At 36.9% G+C, this 27,459-nt stretch overlaps 1 protein-coding gene across 2 annotated transcripts; it reads left to right on the top strand.

Annotated features, from left to right (window-relative positions):
• Positions 1 to 310: 310 nt before the first annotated feature.
• Positions 311 to 25,968, top strand: POLB (DNA polymerase beta). 2 transcript variants are annotated; one of them, XM_008706290.2, is made up of 14 exons: positions 314 to 542; positions 859 to 916; positions 3,519 to 3,585; positions 7,013 to 7,087; positions 7,673 to 7,731; positions 9,309 to 9,358; positions 11,481 to 11,532; positions 13,065 to 13,119; positions 13,216 to 13,288; positions 17,546 to 17,616; positions 18,304 to 18,390; positions 23,873 to 23,937; positions 24,443 to 24,582; positions 25,724 to 25,968. In XM_008706290.2, the coding sequence occupies exons 1-14, from the start codon at positions 482 to 484 to the stop codon at positions 25,816 to 25,818; spliced, it is 1,008 nt and encodes a 335-aa protein (XP_008704512.1). In that variant the 5' UTR covers positions 314 to 481; the 3' UTR covers positions 25,819 to 25,968. The 2 variants fall into 2 exon arrangements, with proteins under 2 accessions (XP_008704514.1, XP_008704512.1); XM_008706292.2 differs by lacking the exons at positions 23,873 to 23,937; positions 24,443 to 24,582 and having other exon boundaries at positions 311 to 542.
• The last annotated feature ends 1,491 nt before the right edge of the window (positions 25,969 to 27,459 follow it).

Genomic DNA, 27,459 nt, shown 5'->3' with positions numbered 1-27,459 from the left:
CTTATCACATATAATAAGTCCTGCACTCAGTAACTATTATTGTGCACAGATGATACGTTCACAAGAGTAGTCTTCGGTATCCCCTTCTGGGGAGAGAAATCAGGAAGAACGTACTGGGAAAACAGACATAATGTCTCAAATTAAGAATGCAGGTCTTCCCACAGAAACCCGGTTGCCAAACCCGAGCTCTGGCGCAGCTTCCCCTTCCAAGTCTCCTTCGCCTTCGCGTTCCGTTCTTTCAGGCACCAAGGGAGCACGGCTCGAGCCCCGCCCCCCGGCACGCCCCGAGCGAGTGACGTCACCACGTGCGCCGTGCGCCGCGCCCCCTGTCAGAGGCAGCCATTGTTCAGTGGGTCGCGCTGGCTTTGCCGGGGCTGGGTTGGTCCTGCCCCCCTCTCCAAGTCCTGGCCCCTCCTTAAAGCTGGGAGAGGGGGCCAGTCCCCGGCTCTGAGCATTCTGCGGTCCTCGGGTGCAGGCCACCATGAGCAAACGGAAGGCGCCGCAGGAGACGCTCAACGGGGGAATCACCGACATGCTCACAGGTTAGCACCGGGCCGGGCGCTGCTGGCTTTCTTCTCCTTTCTTCCCACCTCATTGCCTTCCCTTGCTTCCCTCGCGTCCCCACAGCCCTGTGGATGGGGTCGGCCCCTTGCAGCGGGTAGTCTTCCGTGCGGATCTTCCTTCGGCGCCCATTGCTGGTGGCTGAATGTCAGTCCTGCTGGGGATTCCTGTGTCACCGTTTGGGCTGTCTTTGGCCTGGCCCGTGTACAAGCGCGGGGGGGGGGGGGGGGGGGAAACTCAGTTCTCGTTTGTTTACTCGCGGTTCTTGTTCACCCCAGCCTCTTGTTGCCTTTGCAGAACTCGCAAACTTTGAGAAGAACGTGAACCAGGCAATCCACAAGTACAATGCTTACAGGTGGGACGGTGCAGCATTCTCTGGTAGCATGCGTCCTGGGATGTGTGGCAGTTAACAGGGCTGAGGGGCCAGTGGATATTTGGACCATATGCACGAGGAGAAAAAAGCAAGAACTGAGGGTATTGACTCTGTGGTGATACCTTACTGCAATATTTCTGGGATAATTTGGGCAGAACTCTGTAGAATCATTTCTGATGAGTTCCCAATTCTGATTAAAAATAGGTGTAGCTGATGTGTATTTTTCCCATCATCAGATATGAATTGCAGAAAATGCAGTTTGATTTTAAGCCATAATGAAAGATAGTGGATGAGGTCTGTGCTGTGAAATAGATGTGGTTCAAAGAATCAGATCTCCCATCTGGTTGGTATTTGGCTGAGCCTTGCATCCGGTCCTTGTGCATCTCACCAGGGCCCTTATGGTAGTCATTATTCCCACATCCAGTCACTTGTGCCCCTTAGCCTACAAACATGGCCAAGTCCTTCAGCTCTTAAAAGCAAAAACAAAGCAATCTTAACTTCTCTCTGCCCTCTAGCTAGCTCCTGTCTCTTTCCTCCATTTTACAAACTTCTTGAATAATCCGTTTCTTGCCTGCATTTCTTCAGTCCTAGTCATTCATTATCTCATTGTGGTATAATTTCCATCCTGCCGTTCCTCTGAAAATGCTGTCACCTGCATCTCACCTTATTGGAGTCTCATTGGCATTCACCACTCGCTCATCCCATTCAGGTCTTACCCTTGAATTCCGTGATGGCACTCCTACCTGTTCTTTCACCTCTTATATCTTCCTTTCAATGCTGGTAGTTCCTGGAAGTCTGCCCTTAGTCTTTTTTTCTCATTTTCATAATTTCCTTGGCAATCTTACCATTCTTGGCTTTGGGTACTGGTTATGTCATTGACTCCAAATCTGTATCTCATTGGGCTTTTCTCAAGATTTTTAGGCCTCTATTACCTTTATCTTCATCCTTTCATAATCGAGCTCAACTCTCTCCTTCCCTTCCCATTCAACATAATTAAAAACTGATTATGCACCTTTCCTTATCTCTCTCGACTGCCTGTTTAAAGTAATTGTACTATCATCCACACATTAGATGGTCTAAAAATCAGAGAGATATTCAACCCTGTATTCTAAGTTCAGAGAGGAGGTGTTTAGTTTTGAAGGAGCCTGTCAGGGGTAAGTGAAAGGAAGAACAGTCTAGAGAAAGGAAACAAAATGTGCCACGGCATTGAGGCATTGAGACTTGAAGGAGTATAACATTTTCCCGGAAGTCAATAATTCACTTTGCCTGAATGGGAAATAAGTCTGGAAAAGCAGATGTTGCCTGCATGTACTTCCCTACCTTGATTATACATTTCTCTTGACTGTGGCCAAAGCATTCTTTTGAAAATAGTTATCTGATCCTGTCATTCCTCCATATCAGATGACTGAACATTTCCTCTTTACCTTGATAAAGCCCAAATGCATTGTGGCATACAAAAAGCCTTTCATGCTTTAATGCTTCTTTCTTTCAGGCTCTGCCCCATAATACCAGTTGTCTGGAACTACTTGTCTTTACTGAAACAATTCCCTCAACAAACTGTCCTCAACCTACTTTTCTGGACTCATCATCAGTAATATGCTAATAGAGAAGTCGAAATCCAAATCTAAAGGTTTATATGTATTAGAATAGAATGAAAAACCAAGGCAGCAAAGACTACCCAATATTTATGCTTTAGACTTAGATGTACTCTGACTTTTATCAGCATCACTACTAAACTACATTTAGTATTGAAATTATAGACAGGAGACCATCAGTGAGTTCCCGTGGTGTTCCCAGTGTGTCACCAAATTACTGAGCTGGATGTGTGTGGAGATGGGCAAGAATCACAGGTCAGTGCTTTATGTGGAATGGAAATGAGAGCAATGAAGGAAAAGAACATAAGTATAAGGACACAGGGGAATGCAGTCGCAGTTTTAAGCCATGAATTTAAAAATAGCCATCCAGAGACACCTGGGTAGCACAGTTGGTTGAGGGTCTGACTCTTGGTTTCTGTTAAGGTCCTGGTCTCAGAGTCATGGGATCAAGCCCTGCATAGAGCTCCAAGCTTGGAGGGGAGTCCGCTTGGGATTCTCTCTCGCCCACTGCCTCCCCCCCCCCCCCAGGCTTGCATGCTCTCTCTCTCTGTCTCTTGCTCTCTCGCTCCTCTCTAAAATAAAGAAATAAATCTTTAAAAATAAATAAATAACCAGCCTTAAGCCAGTTTGGTATTTAGTAGTCCAACTACTACTAGGTGGCACCTTTTTATGAGAGTTATGAACAATTTCTAAAAACTAGCTTAATCCCAAAAAGGAAAGGCTACTGGTTTGTTAAATCTCCCTAGTTTTAAACATACAGGTAAAATTATGTTATCCTCAAATGTGAGAATTTTCAAGATACTTCTGAAAGTCATGCAGGTGGTCTGTCATCTCCTCTGAGTTTTTTTAAGTTTGACACAGATGTAGAAAATTCGTTATTGTGATAAAAGTTGAAGATGCATATTTGCTTGTGTGTATTCCAGTTTAAGAAAAATGAAGACCTCACTGGATTTCTAACTGGATTTCTTTTTTTTTTTTTCTCTTTATAGAAAAGCAGCGTCTGTGATAGCAAAGTACCCACACAAAATAAAGAGTGGAGCAGAAGCTAAGAAATTGGTAAGTTTAGTGAGCAAGCTGATTGAAGAGTTCACACATGTACAAATTTGGTGGGTTCCAACAAAACTAAATTTGCCTCTCTGAAGCTGCCTTGACCCACACAGGCAGATTTCACTGCCCCTTTTTTTACTGGGAAGGGTATGGATTGAAATTTTGCTTTAAATCTATGTAATTACAATTTTTTTCTGTACCTTGCCGTATATACATGTACTCACATTGAATTTGAGTGTTAGTCCTTAAGAACAGTATAGTGACAGAATTGTATTGGCATGTCTGGTCTCCAGCTATCTTTTTCTGATCCCCAGGTATAAGAATTTATGTGAGTTAATGAGAGTTAGTGTTCCCAAAGAAATCTTACCTACTAATCACATAATTAAGCCCCTCTATATATTATTGCATTTAGCCCTCTTCTCTGTAATTTCCTTAAAGCCCTGTATGCTGTGTCATGGTATGTGTCACAGTCTCTAGAGGGTCACATGTCTTGGTAATTTACATTAGCATTGCTAAGAATATCCTAGGAAAGTCTACCTATTGATAGATTGTTCTCTTTCATCTAAATCTCACTAAAAGATTCTAAGTTCTTCAGAATTGTGGACCATATCTTACTTGTCTTTTGTTAAAGATGTCAAACTGATGTGGCTTTTGATTAGTCCAGGTCCTGATAATTGTCACCTTCTTCTGTTTTTCTTTACCCATTTATGTTCACAAAAGTCCCCTAGAATTTAGGTATCAATATTTGATTGTCCTTAATTTTCTCATGAGAGCCTTCAGAGTATGAACCCTAACTGTCCTTGTATTTTCAACTTTCAGGGTCATAAGATTACCATAAATCTTGCATATTTTATGATTGAGTGACAGATTATCCACATTAATTATGTGTCACATCTTCATCTTGAATTTATTACTCAATACCCTGGTATATAGGTTTTAAATTCTTTGTGCTATAAATAGTTCTATAAATAGTTCTCAACATCAGTATATCCTCCCCAAATAGACTAACCAAGGAAGTTATAAATACATTGAATTTTAATTCTGAGTTTCTCTCTTGGTGAACTCACACATTGTTAGTCTCCAGAACCACTTCTTCCATTCTGTTCCCCTTTTATCACTATTGAATTTCCTTTTTTATATTAATTGCATGTAGCTTTGCTCACTTATTAGATTTAAACTTTTGACAAGTTCTGATGCACTTTATCTCAAATCTGAGCTTATGGTATATCCCTAAAAAGAACACAAAAATATCCAAAATTCCTTTTGCATGAGACCAGACTTAATATGAAAATCTCATCATTATTCCTTTGCACTATTACATTAAAAATTACTGAACCTACTTTTTGGCACATGCAAGTGCTTCTCAGTAATTCTAGAAATTTGATATTTCCAGAGTGAGTGTTTGTTTTTTAATCTTTAATGTTAAGTATAGAAAATAGCCTGGGCTTAAATTGCTTTGGTCAGTATGTATCTTCTGATACAGGAAATGGGAAACCTGAGCAGTTTCCATTTCCTAGTCTATTCTGCTTCCTAAGTCTTGTTCATTTCTGTCTGGTAATTGCTATTTTCAGAACTTGAATATGCATTCAGTAGTCTTGGAACACTTAAACATTAAATAAATCAAAAATATAGAAGGGTGAACTTAGGGCTAAGAGACAGTAGGAAATGACTGGCACACATGTTGATGCATTTGAGCATTTAACTAAAGAGGACCAACACGGCCAAGAATGAACCCTGATGTAAACTTTGATGATATTTCAGTGTACGTTCATCAGTTATAACAAATGTAGCACTCTGGTGGGGGATGTTGATAATTGGCTAGGCTATGCATGTGTGGGGGCTGTGGGCATACGGGAGCGGTGTACTTTGATCAGTTTTGCTGTGAACCTATAACTACTCTAAAAAAGCCCTTATTTAAAGGGGAAATGTAAAAATAAAAAGGAAATAAAAAGGATCAAAAACATGAAAGAGTTCAACTTCACTAATCAGAGTTGCAAATTAAAACAAGGTGCTGTATGGTGCTATTAAACTATCAAATATAGTATACAGTATGGATAAAGATGCGGAAAAAGACATTCAGTTACTAACGATGGAAGTCTTGGCTATTTCCAGCTTTTCTGAAGGATAATTTGGCAGAATGTTGGCAAAATGTATATATCCTTTGTCCCAGTAATTCTGCTTTGAGGAATTTATCTTGAGGAAACCAGTAGAGATATATGTATACAAGGATTCATTAGTTCATAATTTTTGAGCACCTGTATGCCAGGTATTCATCCAGGTGCTGGGGGTAAAGCAGTAAAAACAGGACCTCTGCTCTCATAGGGCTTATATTCTAGAGCAATGTTGTCCATTACGGTAACCATGGGTGACATTTGGCCAGTGAGCTCTTGAAGTGTGGTTAATGGACTGAGGAATGAATTTTTTTAATTTTAATAATGTAAACTTAAAATGTCCCATGTGGCTGGTGGCTGTCATGTTTGTGCAGTTCTAGAACAGTGGTTCTCAAAGTGCTGTATCTAGACCAGCAGCAGCATCACCTGGGAACTTGTTAGAAATGCAGTCTTTTGGGGCACGTGGCTGACTTGTCAGTAGAGCTTGTGATTCTTGATTTCAGGGTCATAAATTCGAGCCCCGCTCTGGGTGTAGAGTTTACTTAAAAAAAAAAAAAAAAAAAAAAGAAATGCAACCTATTAAGTCCGAAACTCTAGGGTGGGACTTGGCATTCTATGTTTTAATGCATCCCCAAGGTGATGACAATGCAAAAGCTTAAGAACCTCTGCTCTAGAGAAAGTTCATGACATTGTTATATCAGAATTCGTAAACTGTCTAAATGTCTCCTGTAGTAGGTTATTTCTTAAGTAAATTATGATACAGTCATACAATGATATACCACACAGCCATTAAAGATATTGAAGTTGTATTTCTATACTGACATGGAAATTTGTTCATGATGTATTTTTTAAGTTAAAAAAAGTAGTTTACAAAGCAGAATGATTCTATTTTTGTAAGAAAAATATGTATATACATATACACATATATGTACATGCACATATGATTGCTTATGTATATAAGCAGAAAAGAAGTCAATGTAGCAGATGTTAGGTGATGAGGTTACAGTTTCCTTTAATTTTCAGGATGATGAAATTAAGTGATTTATATATTTTTCTTTATGCAACTCTATTCTTCTACAAAAAAAAAATAATTTTAAAAAAGTAAATCATCTAGAATTGTTACATTGGGGCTTCTCTTTTGTCTTCATTTAAGGATTTTGTTGGGAGAATATGTATTTTCGCCATGGTCAATTTTCTGTGTCCTTTGTTTTAAAACTGGTCATGTGACAGTCATTTTTTTTTCCATTTCCTATTTTTTACTTTATCTTTGAGGGATTTGGTAAGCATTATATTTATATGAGTTTATATTTTTAATTTTCTATTAGCCCGGAGTAGGAACAAAAATTGCTGAAAAGATTGATGAATTTTTAGCAACTGGAAAATTGCGTAAGCTGGAAAAGGTAAAATTTTAACTTGTTTGCTTATTTGATCATAGTGTCTGCCTTTAAAGCAACTATCATGTAGCATCATTGGAGGGTGACTGATGTTATTTACCTGGTGAGACTAGGAAGAAAAAGAGGAGTGGAGTTTATTGCTTTAAGGGTTCTATTTTAAAATTTTTGAATATTGTTCCTGTAAAATATTCAGTTATTTTATGTGGCATTTTAGAGACTTTTAGCATCTGTGATAGAATTAGCTCCTTATATGCAGTATCATTGAGAAGGTAGATTATAAACTTTGATAAAACATTGGTATGTATTAGAATTTCTGTCCTTAAACTCTCCAAAGCATTTTTACGGTTTATTTCACCCTGATTGTAATTATACTACTTATGGTCTTTTATGAATAAGCCTTTTTAAAATATGGGATAAGTTAGAGATGAGACATCTTCATCTGTTTTGTTACTTATCTAAAACCATTGAGGTTTATCCAGACAAATGTAAATGGCTCTTCAGGTCTCTTAGCAGACTGGTGCATTTCCAATAAGATCATTTGAATCCTCAAAGCATTCCTAAATCATTATTAGACTTTTTTTTTCCTTAAAGATTCGGCAGGATGACACGAGTTCATCTATCAATTTTCTGACTCGAGTTAGTGGCATTGGGTAAGAAGTATCTTCTATAAGCAGACACAGTAGTAAGCTTGGTTTTATTTTTTCTGTGAGCTAAAATAAGTACCTGCTGTTTCTCTTGAAAACCTGTACCTTTTCGTCCCTGTGTCTTTGACCACATAGTTCACTCTTCCGTATCTTATGTGTCTGAGGCTGGTTCCTCAGGTGCTACCTCTACTTTAAAAGCCCATCCAAGGCAAATGTTACCTCCTTCATAAAACCAGTTCGATTCCCCAGCCAGAAATAACCTTCTTCTAAACTCCACTAACACCTGCCACTTGCACATCTTCTCACTCCCTCCAGATTATGCCTCTTTTGCCTCTCTGAGCAGGATATTTATCTTAAGCATTTAAGCTGTTTTTCCATAGCACCTAACAGAGTGCCTTATAAATTTGGAACAAGCACCCAAGCATTTTTAATGAAGGAATCTTTATCTTAAAATTTGAGTTAGCTCCAAAGGGGGCTTCTTGGACACTTCCTGACAACATAAAGATTAACATTCAAACATTAAGGCTGTGGGGCACCTGGTGGGTTCAGTCAGTGGAGCATGTGACTCTTGATCTCGGGGTTGTGAGCTTGAGCCCCACGTTGGGTGTAGAGATTATTTAAAAAATAAAATCTTAAAAAAAAAACCATTAAGGCTATAATGCTTTACTTAAGTCTCGTCTTAATGGAATGAGGCATTCTTTTAGATATGTGATGATTGTTCATTTAAATGGCAACATTTTGATGAAAGTATTCTAAAATGTATTAAATTCTTAAACTTAGCATACTGAAAATGAGCATGATTCCTTAGGGACTTCAGGCCATTCTAAAATGTTAAGAAGTTGTTCTAGAGAGCCTCTGTGTTATTATCCTCTTTTTCCAGGCAAGAACACTGGATACAGAAAGTGGGATAACCGGCAGAGTCAGATTCAGAACCCAATTTTGCTGACTCCCAGTTCAGTTTTACTTCTTAGGTGCCTCATTGCCTTTCTGCTATCGATATCTGTTTCTGTACAAAGATTCTTTGCCATTAAAATTTCAGTTTAAATACCATTTCACAGGCCTTTCCTAGCTACCCGATCTAAAGCAGGATCCATCCACTCTGTCACATTACCCTATTTTAATTCATTTACCTGATATTTTTTGTCTGTTAATATATCTATTTATTTTCTGTCTCTACTCACTGAAATGTAGTAGGTAAGACCAAGGCACTTATTTGTCTTATTCCTGCTGTATTTTCGGCACCTAGAAGAGTATCTGGCACATAACAGGCCCTCAGTTAATCTCATTTGAATGGATGAACTGCTTTCCTGTATGTATGTCTCTTTTATGAATAAAGTACATGTACATTATAACACCCAGCTGCTTAGATGTCTTTGTCATGTCTAGGTTCATGGCTGTCTTCCTAGATTGAGGCTTCAAGAATTCTTCTCGTCAGATAAAATCACCAAAATAACCACATTTTAGCAGGTCTTGTTTAGCTCCATAGTTAACTCTTTGACAAGAAAAGACAGTAATAATACTGAGTTTCATTCAATATACTGAGTTTCACTTAATATTGAGATCATGCTTTTCTTTCGTTGTAGTCCATCTGCTGCAAGGAAGTTTGTAGATGAAGGAATTAAAACATTAGAAGGTGAGTATGTACAATGGGTCATCAGTTCCAAGTCAGAGGTGCTCCTGTGGTGGTTAATACTCTAGGAAACTAGGACCTGAAGAACCTTTTCTCAGCTAGTAGAAAGGAGTGCTAAGAGTTTCTTTTTAACTCTACAGTAGAGAATAGGTATAAAGTATAATTTTTATTCCTGTGTTAAACGTTGTTTAGGTTTGTAACTTAGAAGAAAATCAGGAAGAGCAAGCAGTGGCTTCTTGGTTTAAAATGATTTCATTTGAGACTTTTAGATTTAAATTACCTTTGTTTCTCTAGTAAAATTTTGGACAACAGAGTCCTACACATTCAGCCTAAAGGCCAAGTGATATATATTGAGAAAGATTCTGTAAGAGGCTTACAATATTTATTGAAGGAATTTTTGCTTTCAAGGAATTGATAAAAATAGAGCCTAAGTCAAGTAATTATAAAACATTTTCCTTAAACCTAAGATAGCAGTCCTTTGACTGTAAGTTATTTCTTCATACTTTTAAGGGTATATACTATAGATGGAGATAGAACTAGAGATTTATTGCAGTATATCTGTGGCATTTGGGGTTTAATATTTGTGAATTCAACTATTTGTACCCAAATGGTTAAAGTGGACAGGTTCTAGGGACTGATCTGGGTCTGAATCCAATCTCCACCACTTGGTTAGAATGGATGACCATGGTACTTTGGTTTCTGAGCTACAAAACGCTATCATAATTTCTGCCTCATATGATTTAATGCCGTAGTGTATGAAAAGCACTAGTGCACAGTGGTTGGTACCTACCTAAGTACTTACAAATAGTAACTGGCTCTTAAGAGGCATGATTAATTAGTAATACTACAAAGTCAAGAATTTGTGAGTCCTGTAACTGGAGAATGAACTGCACCGTATCTGTGTCTCAGAGAGGGTTTGTGCTTTTCTGCCTGTGGCATATTTGGTTTATCCGAGTGAAATATTGGTTAAAGGGGTCAAGAATTTGTTTCTCAAACAAAAGTTACATCCCTTGGGAGTTTCAGAGATCTGCTGTAATGGTTTTTACATTATTTCACAATTCACAGATACGTAATATAATTATCAACATCTATGTCCATATATATAGCAAGCGCGTTATTTCCATCGCATTTTCAGTGTTGACTGTGTACAAGCAGCTATGAGAAATATTAAAGTGCTCCATGTGTCATGAAGATGCTTATTTCTCTCCATTTTATATCTCCAGAGAGAATTTATGTTTGTGAATATGTAAGGGTAACTATAGGAATTGATTTGGGAGCATACTTATCTTGCTGTTTCTTTTATAAGCCTTACTCCTGTACTCATGCGCAGTAAAGGAACACCCGAGTGGAATTAAATAACTTTTGTTTATTTATTTTTAAAGATTTATTTATTTATGTATTTGAGAGAGAATGAGAGGTAGTGAGTGCACGCATATAGGGAAGGGGCACCTGAAGAGGGAGAGAAGCAGACTCCCCACTGAGCACAGAGCCCCACGTGGGGTTTGATCTCACCACCCTGAGATCATGACCTGAGCTGAAATCAAGAGTTGCAGGCTTAACCGATTGAGCCACCTAGGCATCCTTAAGTCACTTTTAGATATAAGATATGATGTTATGATCTGATAGTTTTTTAATTTAAATAATGAAAATAATACCTCTCCTTTCAACAGAATTTTAAGCACAGTGCCTGCACAAGTTATTACTCAATAGATACTAATTGAATGAAGGAGTGAATGAACAGCAAATGGGCAATATAAATACTTATTCAGAAAACATTAAAAAGTTGAAGTTGCTACTGCTATTACCATAAGTTACAATGTAGGTTCTTATAAGGCTGCCTTTTACTAGAGTTAGTGAAGTGTGGTATGATCCTCGTATGTTTTATCTACTATTCTGTGTAACTGTAATTGAAATTTTGATTCAGTAAGTAAAAATGATCATGAAATCAACTGTTAGATTTTACTACATTGATATCTAGTTCTTAATATCTGAATTTTTTTTTCCTTTTTAAAGTCATTTCAGCGTATTTTCCTTGTAGTTCCTTGTAAAAAGGATCACTAAATTTAGCGACTTTTTCCCAAAAATGTTTAAATTAGCACCTCAACTTTATATGTCTTCTATACAGATCTCAGAAAAAATGAAGATAAGTTGAACCATCATCAGCGAATTGGGTTGAAGTAAGATAGCAAATTTTCTTTTCTTTTGACACTTGAGATGTAAAAGTAAGATTTCTTATAGCCATTCTTCCATACACCATAGTAATTCTTCAAATTTAACTAAACACAACCGTTTCTCTATTCAGGAATGCTAAGATTTGTTGCAGACTTTTGTAGAGAATATGCCTGTTTTCACACATTTTGTTATTACCTTCTAGTTTGTTTTCTTGAGTATTTCTCTCATTCTCTTGACTTCAGTGAAGAACTTCCTCTTAAAACCATAGAGGACTGAATACATAAGTCGGTCAGTGGGTGTTTATTTTGTGCTTAAACATCGTAGAAAGCACTGCATTAGGTCTAGGGTAAGGATATAAACAGGGTTAGTAAAGCTGTTAAGAAGTTTAGAGTCTACCCTAGAAGCTAGGACGTGAACATGGAATGCTAAATTAAAAACAGAAAAAGAAAAAACCCCAAATGCCCAAATAACAGTGTAGGGATAACTAGTAGGAATGTTGTATATCAGCATCCGTAATGATTTCGTGTGCTGAATACCATCTGGAACCCCTTTTCTAATTGATTTTTTCTAATGCATAGTACATAAACATGTATCTCCTGCCTTATATAGTCTCGTTGGCAATTCAGTCCTAATAACCCCCTGACCTTTCCTGTTGATGCCTAACCATAATACCGTAAATTTACACTGCTCTTCCAAGACTTTGAGCCAGTAGGAGACCAGGATGTTCTCACTTTCCTTGCATTTACATAGTAGAGAGCTTCTGAAGAACTTGGTTGTTTGAGAATTAGTTTTGGCTAGGTGCTTTATCATTTTTAGATGTTATTTCATACTGAGATATTTGTATAATAGCCTATTGAAATATAATGCATGTATCATATGACTCACCCATTTAAAGTGCACAGTTCAGTGGTTTTTAGTATATTCATAGAGCTGCGCAGTTGATTTCAGAACATCTTTGTTATATCCGAGAAAGAACCCATATCTTTTGGCCTTCACACCCCATTTCTCCCCGGCTGCCCTTCCATCCCTGTCTGCTTCTGACAACCACTAGTGTACTTTTTGTCAATACAGATTTACCTGTTCTGGACATTTCATATAAATGAAATCATACATATGTAATTTTGTGACTGGCTTCTTTCACTTAGCGTAATGTTTTCTGGATAATGTTTTAAAATATAATTTTGCAGGATGTAAGAGCAATAAACTGTAACTCCTTGACTTGCCAGCAGGGAGCAGTCTAATTTGGAAACATACTAACATATTTATTTACTCTTGGTATATGAATGTGAATTTTATTTAAAATAAGTTTAGCTGGAGTATCTGGAATATCATAAAGGATGGCACTTAAACAGTTTGGTCTAAGTTAAGAAATAAACCTATCCCACCCCCCAATTTTACTGTTACCTTCTTACTGAACCTTAGTCTTGATTTTTGAATGATCTGCTGGTATAAGGACACCTGATATAGTAGGCAATTTACTTTTTAAGAAGATTTAAATTTCACAAAAATCTTTTGTCTACTTATTCTGTCTTTATAGATATTTTGAGGACTTTGAGAAAAGAATTCCTCGTGAAGAGATGTTACAAATGCAAGTAAGAGTGTGCTGAATTGTATTCTTTGATTAGAAATGAGAATGTCACTTGGTGAAAAGCCTTTTTAGAATACTGACCTAATTTTTTTTCTATTAGGATATTGTACTAAATGAAGTTAAAAAAGTGGATTCTGAATACATTGCTACAGTCTGTGGCAGTTTCAGAAGAGGTAACATACTTCTTAATCTTAGGTTATTCATGCCTTGATGTTAAAATTGCCTAATGTATACCCCAAAAATGGATTAAAGAGATGTAATTTGTGTTACTTCATAGATTTACTAAAATCCAGTAGAGTATTAGCTAAGTTTGTTTGTTCATAGATGGGAATATTTATTAAAAATGAGAGGAAATTCATCCTGATTTTATTATAGTATGACTTTTTAATGACTATTTTTAATAAATTTTATAGAATAATTTTATGTGTATTAAAATCCTGAGTGATTGTTTGGCTAGATGCTAGTGAAGCTGTGGGTAGGTGGTGGGGTGTTGTTGTTTTTTTCTTTACTTTTTTTATTTTCTAAGTTTTCTATAATGGATCTAAAAATGATGTCACTGAAGCACTAGTTCCAAACCAATTCTCATAATAGCCAGGGCCTTCAGAAGATCTCCTTCTCTTACGTGAATGTGAGCTAAGTGAGAACCAAGCGAATCCTGGTTTCTTCCTGGCTCAAAATTTGGAAGGGTAACATAAATTTTAAAATATTAACTTTAAAAATTGGAATACAAAAATTTGATTTAAAACTTCTGGAATATATATCTGACTGAATCTCTGGCCACCGTTGGAGTTTTGCTTAGGCGGTAGGTGATAAACTATCACAAATTCTCAGGGTAGCTGCTGTGAGAATCTGGAGTTAGGGAGAGGAAAGTGTTAAATCCATAATTGCTGATAAGTAGAAAGAATACGGGACCGGGGCCTAAAGAACTGGGTCCTGAAACCAAATCTACTGTCACTGTAGATCGAAGTCTCTCTCTCCACATCCTATTTTCCATGCAAAGTTAACCAGTTGTCAAGTCTTTCTCTGCATCAGAAATACCTAAAAAGTTTAAAAAAAAAAACACATTGTTATACCCTGCTGTAAACCTACTAAATAAGAATCTTCTCAGGGTGGGGCCTCGGAATCTGAACACAGACTTGGATACACACCAAGCCAAATGCATGCTCAGTTGAAGAAGACAGCCTTTCTAGATTTCAATATTGGTTTTATTTTTACTTTTTTATTATTGAGTAGGCTATATGGTTGCGTGCTTTAATATTAAAAAGGTCTACACTAAGAAGTCTACCTTCTACCCTGTCCTAGTTCACTCTCTCCTCTCCCTCCCAGCACTGTCCTGTGAATGACCACTTTCTTGTGTGTTCTTTCAGTGGTTTTACATGTAAATGTAAATAAATAAATGTGAATATACATTGTTTCTTCCTATTTTATTTTTTATTTTTATTTATTTAAACAATTTTTATTATTGAAGGATTGACATACAGTGTTATATTAGTTGCAGCTGTACAACGTAGTGATGACAGTTCTGTACACTACACAGCGCTCACCACAATAAGTGTAGTTACCGTCCGTCAGGGTACAATGTTAATATGATATTGACTGTGTTAACTGTAATGTACTTTTCATCCCATGACTTACTTATTTTATGATTGGAAATTTGTATTTCCTAATCCCTTTCACCTGTTTTATCCATTCCCCACTTACCCCCACCTCTGGCAACTACTAGTTCTCTGTACTTGTAAGCCTGTTTCTGTTTTGTTTACATTTGTTTTGGTTTTTAGGTTCCGCAAATAAGTGAATCATATGGTATTTGTGTTTCTCTATCAGACTTGTTCCACTTAGCATAATACCCTTTAGGTCCCCCCATGTTGTCACAAATGACAAGATCTCATTCTTTTTTATGGCCGAGTAATATTCCATTGTATATTTGTACCACATCTTCTTTATCCAGTGAATATACATTCTTGGTGTTCTCTTCCTCTTTCTTTCACAAAAGTAACATAATATATACACAGTACTGTACCTTACTTCTTTCACTTAAAAATATGTCTTGGAGATCTTTCCATATCAGTATGTAGAGAGCATCCTTATTCTTTTTCATAACATTTGGTTGTGTCAATGTTCCATGCTTTATTTATCTGTTCCTTTGTAAATAGATTCTTGGATTGTTTTCCCTTTTTTGCTAAAGTAATTGTTTTGCTTTTTAAATGGATAGAGTAATACATTTTTGGTGGTAGGTGGATGATAAAAGACACTTAACTTTTAGGAGAAAGAAATGAAAAGAAGACAAAACTTTCTTTCTTAAAGTAGCTTCTCTGAACATACTGGGATCAGCACACATTGAATCTAGTCTTCTTTATGTTTAAATACTTGGTTAGCCATTATTGATGTATAAAATGGTGGTCCAGAGACACTGCCATGTCTTCGGTGACCAAAAATATGTTTTACATATATGTAAGTGACAAATCACTAAATTCTACTCCTGAAACTAAAACTACACTGTATGTTAACTAACTTGAATTTAAATGAAGTCTTGGAAGAAAAAAAATATGTTTTACATATATTGTACTTATAAAAATACAAAGAAAGGAAATATTATTTTATGCCAACTGTGTGGCAGGTCCTATTCTAGATGCTTTTACATATGTTCTTAGTTGCACAATGGTCTGTAGTTTTTATTAGTTTATAGACAGAGAAACTGAGGTCTAGAGGAATATACAGTCCTCATTTCCAATATTGAAAAAAAATTTTTAAGTGAAAAAGATCCACTTAAATGGAGATAAAACTTCATAGTATTATAATAAAAGGAAGTATAAACAATTTTATATAATCTTCCTAAAGTTATGTGATTGTAGAGTGGGGATCAAAACAAAAATCTAAGTCATTATAAAATGCTATGTTCTTTTTTTTTTTTAAGATTTTACGTATTTATTTGAGATAGAGCATGAGTGGGGGGAGGGGCAGAGGGAGAAGCAGACTCCCAGATGAGCAGGGAACCTGAGGTGGGGCTCCATTCTAGGACCCTGAGATCATGACCTGAGCCGAAAGCAGACACTTAACTGACTGAGCCACCCAGGTGCCCCTCAAATGCTATATTCTTATCCATGATACCATAATAGTAATTTTTACTAGCATTCATAAAATGAATTCAGTCGTAAGAATTGAAATGGATTTTCTGCTTAATCTTCACAGGGTTAAGACATATTGTTTAATTTGAGGTTTTCAGATATATAGTGTTCGTAGGTGTATTTTAAAGCTGTTTTTTAGATGGGGGTTTACCCTTTTTAATTGTTCTAAACTTATATTTTTAGCTTTTTAAGAAAATTCAAGTATAATTAGCATATAGTTATTTTCAGGTGTACAATATAATGATTCAACAATTCTCTGCACTACTCAGTGTTCATCATGATAGTGTACTCTTAATTCCCTTCACCCATCTCACCCATCCCCACCTGTCCACGTCCTCTCTGGCAACCACCAGTCTGTTCTCTATATATAGAGTCCGTTTTTTTTCTTTGTTTTGTTTCTTAAATTCCACATAAGAGTGAAATCATATGGTATTTGTCTTTCTGTGACTGACTGACTTCACTTAGCATAATACACTCTACATCCATCCATGTTGTTGCAAATGGCAAGATTCATTCTTTTTTTAAGGCTGAATAATATTCTATTGTGTATATATATATATACCACATCTTCTTTATCCATTCATCTGTCAATGGACACTTGCAACTTGTTTGCTTCTGTATCTGGGCTATTATAAATAATGTTGCAATAAACATAAGAGTCCGTGTATCTTTTTGAATTAGTGTTTTTATTTTCTTTGGGTAAATACCTAGTAGTGGAATTCCTGGATCATATGGTAGTTCTATTTTTAATTTTGGGGGGAACCTCCATACTGTTTTCCAGAGTGGCTGCACCAGTTTGCATTCCTACCAACAGTGCAAGAGGGTTCCCCTTTCTCCACAAGCTCTTCACCAACACCTGTTGTTACTAGTGTTGTTGATGTTAGTTATTCTGACAGGTGTGAGGTGGTATCTTATTGTGGTTTTGATTTGCATTTCCGTGATGATGAGCATCTTTTCATGAGTCTTTTGGCCATCTGAATATCTTCTTTGCAAGAATGTTGTTTTTAAATGTTTTTATTCATTATTGAGTAATTATTTAGGTGCATTTTTAATACATTTAGCCAGTTGTGTATAATGCATATCTAATCCCAATTACTGTTGTTGTCCCAGATTCTTCTGTTTACATCAGTATACCTGAATAGTTGGACAGAAAATTGAAATCTTGTAACTAATTCTGAATATGAAGTGCAGTGAAAAAGAAAGTTAGGCTATAAGAAGTAAGGCTCCTCCATGTGACATCACTTTGGTTCTCTTTGCCTAATTGATAGATTTGTATGGAAAATTCCATACATATTTTTTATGTAGGTGCAGAGTCCAGTGGGGACATGGATGTTCTTCTGACCCATCCAAGCTTTACCTCTGAATCAACCAAACAGGTACCACAGAATTTATAATCAAATATGCTAAGTGTTACACAACAGTGAATATCATTTTCTAAATGGTAGTTGGGTATTTCAGAATGAATTTTTGTTTTAATCTTTCTGAAAAGTCATTTTAAGTGCTTTTTACTGACTGAATTCTGTGAAAGGCAAAGTAAGTGGTTGAAAGGGATACACAGTGGTGTTCTACAAGGAATGGAGGGGGTAGTCTGATTTGGGGGGAAAAATGAAATTTAGTAAAACATTTCCAGAATATTTATTGTCTTTCATGGATATTTTAGAAATAACCAGTAAATATTCAGGTTTTCATTTAGGGAATATTTTTCTATTAAACAACATTATATTAAGAAACTTTATTCCTATCAGAAAACCCATGAAGGCAAAACATTTTTGATTTTGGAATTTATGTATTTTGAAGATGAAGCAGCTAACTTTTTGATTTAATGAAACAGATGAACACAGATGATGTCTGTTTGGGGGTATCATGATTTTGGTGAAGAATGATGGTTCCTAAAAATATGTTTTATTTGATAAATGAATTTTGTGTTAGAAGAAAAAAGTACTTAGAACAGAGGAAAACTAGGAATTTCTCCATAGATAATCAGAAGACTCATGTTAAAAATGTTTTCTTGCTATAAAAGAGTAATTTGTTCTTTTTCTTATTTCCTATTTATGTTTCCACAGCCAAAGCTGTTACATAGTGTTGTGGAACAGTTACAGAAGGTCCATTTTATTACGGATACTCTGTCAAAAGGTGACACAAAATTCATGGTAAGTACTCATTTGAATTAACATTTCTGAAAAAAAACCTTGGAAACTGTTCAGTACCCATTCTGTGACCCCACTGCGTCTTAGTATTACAGTCAATAAATAGGATATCCATGAGAATATATAGAAGAGTTAACAGGATGCTAATCTCGGAATACTTTAGTAAAGAATTTTGTTTTAAATTCCCCACTTGTAAATAATCTGTGCCATTGGAATACATAATTAGGCATAATCTACTCTTTTTTTAATTTCTATAAATGACTTTGACACACCATAAATTTTTCCTTAAAATAGCAAATGTTCTCCTATTCTCTGACTCAGAATTGTTCAGTACGTGAGATTAGAATTGTCTGAAGTGTATTAATCTGTTACAACACCAAAGAAGAGAAATCAGGGTATGTGCTATAAACCAGCTCTGTGGCATGAAAAGGAGCAGAGTTAATAGAGGGGGCGCTTGCAGAGATTTTCACAGTGACACCCGTCATGATCAACTGTTAAAATCCTGTAATCTTCCTAGGGAATTAAGCTTTGAAGATTCAAGACAAGTGGCAAATGAATTAAAAAGAGGTTAATAAATGTCCCTGCATAAAAACCGACAGGAAGGCAAATAGAAATCTAGGACTAAGGTAATAAAGAGTTACCTTTATTCTACTGCTCACTTAAATTCGTACTTTGAATCCCCTTTTTCCCAAGTTATGTGCCTGAAATGGAAAGAGACTGTGCTTTTCGGGAACAGACATGCTAATATTAGTGAGAGTCTTACCGCATAGATTTGACAGTGGTTTTAGCTGAAAGTAGGAGATGGTTGATACAGATTATCGAAATATCCTGTCATTCAGAAAGTAGCATGGTGCCTGCCAGGGGCCTATGGGGAAGGGGCCGAGGGCGTCACTATGTAACAGATCCAGAGTTTCAGTTGGGGAAGATGAAAAGGTCTGGAGGCGGATAGCGGTGGTAGTTGTACAACAGTGTGAATAGACTTAATGCCGTAGAACTGCACACTTAAAAATGGTTAAAATGGCAAACTTTATGTGGTGTGTATTTAATCAGACACGCATAAAATCATGTCATTAAATTCAATATGGTGATTGTAATGGGCTATGAAACTGTATTGCCAAAGTTGGCTACATTTTATAATGTTTTCAAAAGAACTTTGGGAAAGGTAAAAATAAAAATTCTTGTCAGTCTTTGGGAATCAAAACTATGAGCTGTTCTCTCAAATCTATCAGATTTGGAGCTTTTACTCTACACCCAGAGATAGAGACACATGAGATCGTTGTTGTCGTTGTTGTTGGTTTTTTTTTTTTAATTTTAAAGATTTTTTTTTTTAAATTTATATATTTGACAGAGAGCACAGCAGGGGGAGTGGCAGGCTGAGGGAGAGGGAGAAGCAAGAAGCCTGATGCGGGGCTCGAACCCAGCACCCTGGGATCATGACCTGAGCCGAAGGCAGACGCTTAACTGACTGAGCCACCTAGTCGCCCCTAGACACATGAGATGTTATTCAAAATAGGGTTTATATATGTTCTAGGAAATCCCTTTTAAATCGAGATTGATTTTAATTCACTCAAAATGAATGTGCACAAATCTTACATTTAAAGAACACTCAGATAAAATCCTAAAAATAACATGTGCTAGACAAGTTGAAATTTTTTTTTCATTGTTGGGAAAGTGTCTACCTCCAATAGTCATCTCTGTGAAAGGCCCTAGGACTTGCTACTGGGGAAGCCCACCAGCTCTTTTCAGAGTCAGCGACCAGGAAGGTGTTTATGCAATGCAGTAGTAAAAGCATTTATTTTGCGGTTTGAATAGTATTGTGCTGTGCTCAAGGAGAGATCCAGAGGAAACACCAGCGGAGGCTAGTAATCCAGCTAGCAAGAGTACAAAGAGACATTACAAGCTGGTGGGCTGGGTATAAGCTGAGACGGAAAGGTGGGCAGCCACAGGAATGTGAACGTAAAGAGTTGCTGGCAGTGGTGGAATTGGGTTACCCCAGTAGCTGCTCAGTCGTAGCAGAGCAGACCTTTGTCTCGCAGCCAAATTCCAGGGACTGCTGCAAACCAGGCTGCTTCAGACCTTATTGGGTATGTGATACTTGAAAGACTAAGGCCACTCACCAGTCATAGGACAGGGGTGGACTTGTGGAAACCTTTGCTCTATCTGGCCTTCCCAATCTGTTGGTCATATTCCTAGCAGCACATAGACAGCTATTGCCAGAAAGAGAATCCCTCACATCTATTTCCAGAAGAAAACAGGTTAAAAAAATAAGAAAGCAGGTTTTTTCTTTGTTTTTAGAGTAGAGAAGACCCAGTTGACAATTAGAGCAAGAAACTAAGGCCTTTATGTTGTGACATAGGACTCCATCTTAGTGGAGGGATGGTTTGTGTATAAACTTCGGATACTGTACATGTGATTCATATATTCTCTGAAGCTTAAAAAATGCCATGCTTGAGCCTGCTGTTATGACATTTATAATTAGGATATGTTAGGATGAGAAACAAGCCAGATTAGCTCTAAAATCAATTTATTGTAGAGGCAGTAAGAGGTGATTTATATCTAGTTGCAAAGGAAAAGGTGTGTGTTGCTATGTTGCATTGTGGAGGAATAGACTTGGACATGGAAGCTATCAAGTCTTATTCTGGCTCCATTACTAATTCATTGTAGGATGTTAGGCAAGTTGCTTTACTTCTGTAAGGCCTTAATATTTTCATATATAAAATAATAACTTCTGTGTCAAAGGACTATTATGCAGATCAAATTAAGTAATACACATGGAAACTCTGAAGGGTTTGTACATGTATCTTCATATGAATGGATCTTCAAAGAATTATACGGTGCTATCCTAATATAATATGATATAATATATGTAGATATAATATTTGTTTGGAAATAGATCCGTGAAAGTGACCTGGTAAGGAGTAAATTGGGAAACAAAAGAGGGACAGAAAGTGAGGTAGGATGGTGATGTGAAAGAACAAGACAGGGAGAATGAGCGCCAGTAGGATGAGAAGGTGTGTTCGGCCAGTTTAACAACTATGTATTAAGCATCTCTTACATCCCCGGCACTGTTCTAGGAGCTTCGGATGTACCAGTGAATTTCAGTTGAATTTATATTTGTGGGGTGTGAGAAGGGACTGATAGTTAACAATGAACATAATAAATAGGTAAATTGCATGTTAGGTTAAGATAACAAGTCTATTTTTATTTATTTTTTTAATTTTATTTATTTGTCAGAGAGAGAGAGCACAAGCAGGGGGAGTGGCAGGCAGAGGGAAAAGCAGGCTCCTCCGTGAGCAAGGAGCCCGACGTGGGACTCAATCCCAGGACCCAGGGATCATGACCTGAGCCCAAGGCAGATGCTTAGCCAACTGAGCCACCCAGGCGTCCCAAGATAACAAGTACTATTTTTATAAAAGGAAGAACAGGGTATGGGGAGATGCATGTAAACCATGCAGTAAACCATTGAACAGGATGGGCAGAAGCAGCCTGTTTTAGGGGAGGAGCCTTGGGGAAGGACTTGAGGTAAAGGACTTAGCCGGTCAGAGAGCGTGGCGGGAGTCAGAGCAGTGCCAGGGGGGCATGAGCATTAGCAGAGACAGCCAAAGAAGTTGGGATCTCTGTTTCTGAAAGGAAATTGGCCGCAAAATGAATTCAGCTTACAAGGTGGAGTAAACCTGGGCTCCTGGCTGTTTCATTCGGTGGAAGGTGGGACTCTTGATCTCGGAGTTTTGAGTTTGAACCCCGTGTTAGGCGTAGAGATTACAAAACACAGAAACATCAGAGTGGAATAAACCATCCTCGTTCCATATCCACTTGATTTCAAAACCTCTTGTTGCTGTAACCACTGACAGCTGTTTAAACATGACCATTCCATGTGTTTTTCAAGTACTCTTCAGAACGTGAACTCCTTTAAACTAGTGCTCACCGAACCTTAGGAGAGCCAGGGTTAGTGTTCCAGATCTCCTTGTAAAGCCATGATTTTTAGGTAATGGAGTTATTCTTCCTGTGAATAAAATAGCATTTGGAAGGAAAAAAATTTTCCTCTGCATTTAGATGCCTGTTTGCTTCATATATGATGAGTACCTTTCAGATTTTAGTGTTTCGTGCAAGTTTGGCCCCGGGATGATTTTCTGTGAAATATCTACACTACAGTAAGGATTCAAGGGACAACGGAAGATCCCTTGATGACCCTGAGGCAATGAAAGAGGCTTTATTTCAGGAGCGCAACATGAAGCTACCCAATTGAAATGCCAAACAAAACTAATCCACTCAAACTAATAAAGAATTTACAATAATACAGAGAAACTCTTTGACATTAACACTTAAGAAAAAGTGCAGGAAATAAAATGAGCCTTTAGGAAAGGAACAAAGCTGTTAGACAAAATCCTATTACTGATGTGACAAACGGCGAGATCATTGCCTGTGGCCCTCAAACATCCATATCCGCAAGGTAATACCTCGTAGTAATTCCAGATGGAAAGCATTTCTGATCCATTTGAAGGTTGAGTTGGAACTTGTTAATGCCTAAGAAGGTAGGTTTCATATTTTGAAGATGAAACAGGTTTCATTTAATCTTTCAGCCATAGCAACAGTAAAGAAAATACCCATTTTTGATTCTAGATTTTAATTTTTCTATGTTGCTAAGTGAAAAAGCTTTTAGTGACATGTGTACTAAGTCGACTGTTCATTAGGACCAGAAGCCTGTCACGTGTGTACTTTTCTTTGAATGTGGCATTTGAAACTTTTAATTTGAAATTTCTGATGTTTGTGGCTCTTTTTATGTATTTATGGGTTGCTCCCCAGTCCAGAATTTTGGCCCATTTTTCTAGAAAAGGAAAAGATTACTAAATAGACCTAGATAACTTGTTTGAAAACTGTAGAATTCTAACGAAAACTCACCTGTAGAGAAGAAAGAAAATGATCCTCTAATTTTCTTACCTTTTAAAATTTTATTTTTCATCTCTCTCTCTTTTCTAATTTCTGGGAGATTTCCTCAATTTTAAACTCTTCTGCTATCGTATTTTTAATTTTGATTTAAACCTTTTCCTTAAGTGTTCTTTTTCTGTAGTGTTCTGCCCTTACTTCATTTATGGAATATTTTCTGAGAATATTACCGATAGCTCTTCTGATGTTCTTCTCCCTCAGTCGTGATTGTTTCTTCCAGATTGCTTTTCTGTTTGTTTTGGTCTGTGTCTTTCATGTTCGATGCTTTCCCTGATCAGCTTTTGTTTAGAATCACACAAAGGCCAAATCCTCGTAACTAGACTCCTTGCCTGCTGTTTCCTGTAGGTCTTTAATTACCACAAAGTATAAGAGGAAGGTGGCGACAATATATAGTGCATAGAAAAGCCACTAAGTTAGAAGTGCTCAGGATTCTAAAACTGCTTGCAGTTAAAGCAAAAACCTCACATTTAACAACATTCAATTAAAGTTAAGCCTGAAGTTTAAAAACGTCTTTAAGCATTCTTTGAAATATCCATTTTAGGGTGTTTGCCAGCTTCCCAGTAAAAATGATGAAAAGGAGTATCCACACAGGAGAATTGATATAAGGTATTACTCAAAATTTGTTGCTGACCTATTAATTTTTCCCTTTTCTCTTTCCTTTGTCCTCTGTGTATCTTGGAATTCACATAAATGTCTAGAACCCCCTTTCATTCTGAAATGCTGTATGTTCGTGGTATAGACACCGCTTAGCCTGAAAATATGCAAAGAGTAATTTCTACAGAATCTCATCTATTTTCTCTAGATTTGCATCTCATTATGATGCCTTCCACAGCTCAAAAGTAGTTTCCTGCCTGGGGAAAGTCAGTTGTTATACGTGATACTGCGTTTCGTTCCTGCACACCTCTTGCAGGGCGTAGTTTGCTGAAACCTAGACTGACTGCAAGCTTGGAGTAATCGCAACAGTCTACCTAATGATAGCCTCCTCCTTAGGTTGTTAGACTGCATAGACTTATTTTAGGTGTGCTGTGCCTTATCGATTATACAAGAGTCCTATTATTGCCAAATTTGAAATGTGTGGTGAAAGATTTATTTATGTATCTATTTATTTTAGGTTGATACCCAAGGATCAGTATTACTGTGGTGTTCTCTATTTCACCGGGAGTGATATTTTCAATAAGAATATGAGAGCTCATGCCCTAGAAAAGGGCTTCACAATCAATGAGTACACAATCCGTCCCTTGGGAGTCACTGGTGGGTATTTGTGTCTGCATTAGAGATAATCCTGGTCATCTGGAGAGAAAGTTATTTTCAAAGCTACTTTGGTTTAGCAGCTTTGGTTTCTCTCAAAAGCCTTTAAGTAATTATGCCAGTTAATTGTAGTTTCTTTGTATTGTGAGTCCCTCAGGCAACAAAAGGGTCTTTAAATCCATACGTGCTCTCAAGCTCTCAGTTGGAGGCCTTGCTGACAAGAGTTATTTCTAGCTCTATTAGACCGAATTAATGATGGTCAGTAAAAAATCTTATTGGTCTAAAGTGGTTTTTGTTTGTTTGGTTTTCGTGTATCTCCAAGACTTCCGAAGAACCTAGGTATCATTGCTTTTAGTGCCAGGACAAACCTGGTAGCTTTGGCCACGTGCCTTCTAAAGTTTAAAGAGTTGGGGCACCTCACTGGCTCAGTTGGTAGAGCATGTGACTCTTTTGGGGTCGTGAGTTCAAGGCCCACTTTGGGCTTAGAGCTTACTTAAAAAATTTTTTTGAAATAAAAAAAGTTTAAAGAGTAAGAATTGCTTAATCTATGCTTGTTAACCTTTCATGGTGTACTATGTGGTATATTATTCTCTACTAGGAAAATGAAGATTTTTGTCATTTTGTCCTGAAAATGTATAAAATAGGGCTTTCCTCCCTGGTAGATGAGGGCAGTGGTTCTCACACCTAAATGTGTGTACGTGCCACATGGGGACCTCATTAAATGCAGATTCTAATGGGGGGGGGGCAAGATTCTGCATTTCTAGTAAGTTTCCAGGTGATGGAAACTACTGCTAGTCCGGGGGCCACATTTTGAGTTGCAAAGGAAACTAGAGTATTTCATATGGTCCACAGTGGCTACAGTGGAGGTCCAGCAGAGAGGAAGGTCGTGGATTAGGGTCACTTTAACGGCCCTAGTTGGGATACTCAGGTTCCTTTCGTAGCACTGGTAACATATGCGACAAAGCTCAAACGCAAGCCCGTGTGGGGGGAGGAGGAGGGCGAGGTCAATATCATGTTTTAGTGGCTTGGTTACTATTTTCTCTTCCTTCTGAAAGTGAGTCTCAAACAACTGTCGTCCCTAAACCCTCATAACTAAATTCCAAAACCAGTTTGTAAGTAAGTTTTTTTCTCTCTGTACTTGCAGGAGTCGCTGGAGAGCCTCTGCCGGTGGATAGTGAGAAAGACATCTTTGACTACATCCAGTGGAAATACCGAGAACCCAAGGATCGGAGTGAATGAGGCCCGTTCTTCTCAGGCCAGCTCAGCTCAGCAGGAGTCTTAATTTATTTCTTAACCTTTGCTATGTAAGGGTCTTTGGTGTTTTTAAATAATTGTTTCTTCTTCATGCTTTAGCTTGCGTTGTAGTCAATAAAGCCTCTCATACTATTATCAGATGTTCTTGTTCTTAGTTTATTAGCAAATAACATATCATGTGTACTCACGGTCACACTTTCCTAAGGGTTTAGTGGAGAGAGGAGATGAGATGTTAGCAATGTTCAGTGGGAATTTTTATTTTCTCATTTTCTGCCCTTCTGCTGTAAACCACATTACCCTACTACCTTTCCTCCCATTTATTGATTACGGATTAGTCAGAGACACTCAGAGACTGGGCACTGGAGGATGATTCAATATTCTTTAGAAATCAGGGACCTCCATAAATTTAATTTTTTTCTTCGGTTGGCTTGGCCCCCATATTCAATTTTGTCATATATACTTAAAACCTAAGATTAGGGTGTGTGGCTTAGCTCTTAAATGAAATGTGAAAGTGGTTGTAATTCATGAGAAAGAGCTTCCCTAAGCAAAACCACTTATAATATGCACCCATATGTACAAAATATGGCCTCTTCAACTTCAAACAAAAATTTCACTTACTTGCCCTAGTTTTCCTCCAAGGTAATTTTTAAGTTCAAATGGTCAAGCATATAAATAAAAACGTTCCCTTAAAGCCCTAGCTTTGAAATTATATAATGTGTATAATTAAATTAACATAATTAATATATTTTAATATATTAATTATAATTTGTTTATATATAAATTTTATATGTTTATATATAAATTTTAACATCACATAAATATAAAATTAAAAAATTATCAAATGGTTAAGTAAAGCTTTGAAAGTAAAAACACTTCTTGAAAGCCCTAGCTTTGAAATTATATAATCTATATAATTACTATAACTAGATTAATATAATTTAAGTTATACATAATTAGATTACATAAATTATATGTGATTTAAAATTATATGTAATTTAAAATATAAAATGTAATATAAATGATATTAATTATATAATTAAGTTATAAAATGTAAAAAGTTATCAAATGATTAAGTAAAGCTGTTGAGAACAAAATACATGCAAATGCTTTATAACTTGCAGAGGACTATAATACACGTAAAATACTACCTTTTGAATTTTATTTCTTTATTAACCAAATTATTTTGTAGTGAAGGGGCATTTCCCTTACAAGAAATGAAAGAAAAGAAACAAGAGGGATTTTAAGGAAATTTTTTTCCCCTTAATTTACTGTGTTAATTTTCACTGATAAGATAAGAATTACCTGCAGACCATCACTTTTTTCCCCCCAGGTTACTGTCAGGTACCAGAATTTCACCAGAAATTACATAAAGATTTATTTGAACTAGTTGAGTCACTAGATCAAATTAACTTTTCTGTGGAATCACATTACTTTGCAGAAATAGACAAGAAGCCAAAGCCAGTTTTCCTTCATCACAAGGCAGCACCCCACGGCGCTCTAGGTCCGTCTATTCCAGTTGCTACAAGATTTGATTTACAGAGAGACGGAAAGATTTTTAAATTAATGTCTGAGATTTCTGTTTGAATACAGTAAGGAGTTGTCTTTTATTTTGAAATCTTTACAGCT

This window comes from Ursus maritimus, unplaced genomic scaffold (genome assembly GCF_017311325.1).
Source record: "Ursus maritimus isolate PB19 unplaced genomic scaffold, ASM1731132v1 scaffold_28, whole genome shotgun sequence".
NCBI lineage: Eukaryota > Metazoa > Chordata > Mammalia > Carnivora > Ursidae > Ursus > Ursus maritimus.
The sequence above is the reverse complement of the archived record's forward strand: the minus strand, read 5'-3'. Positions and strand labels throughout refer to the sequence as shown.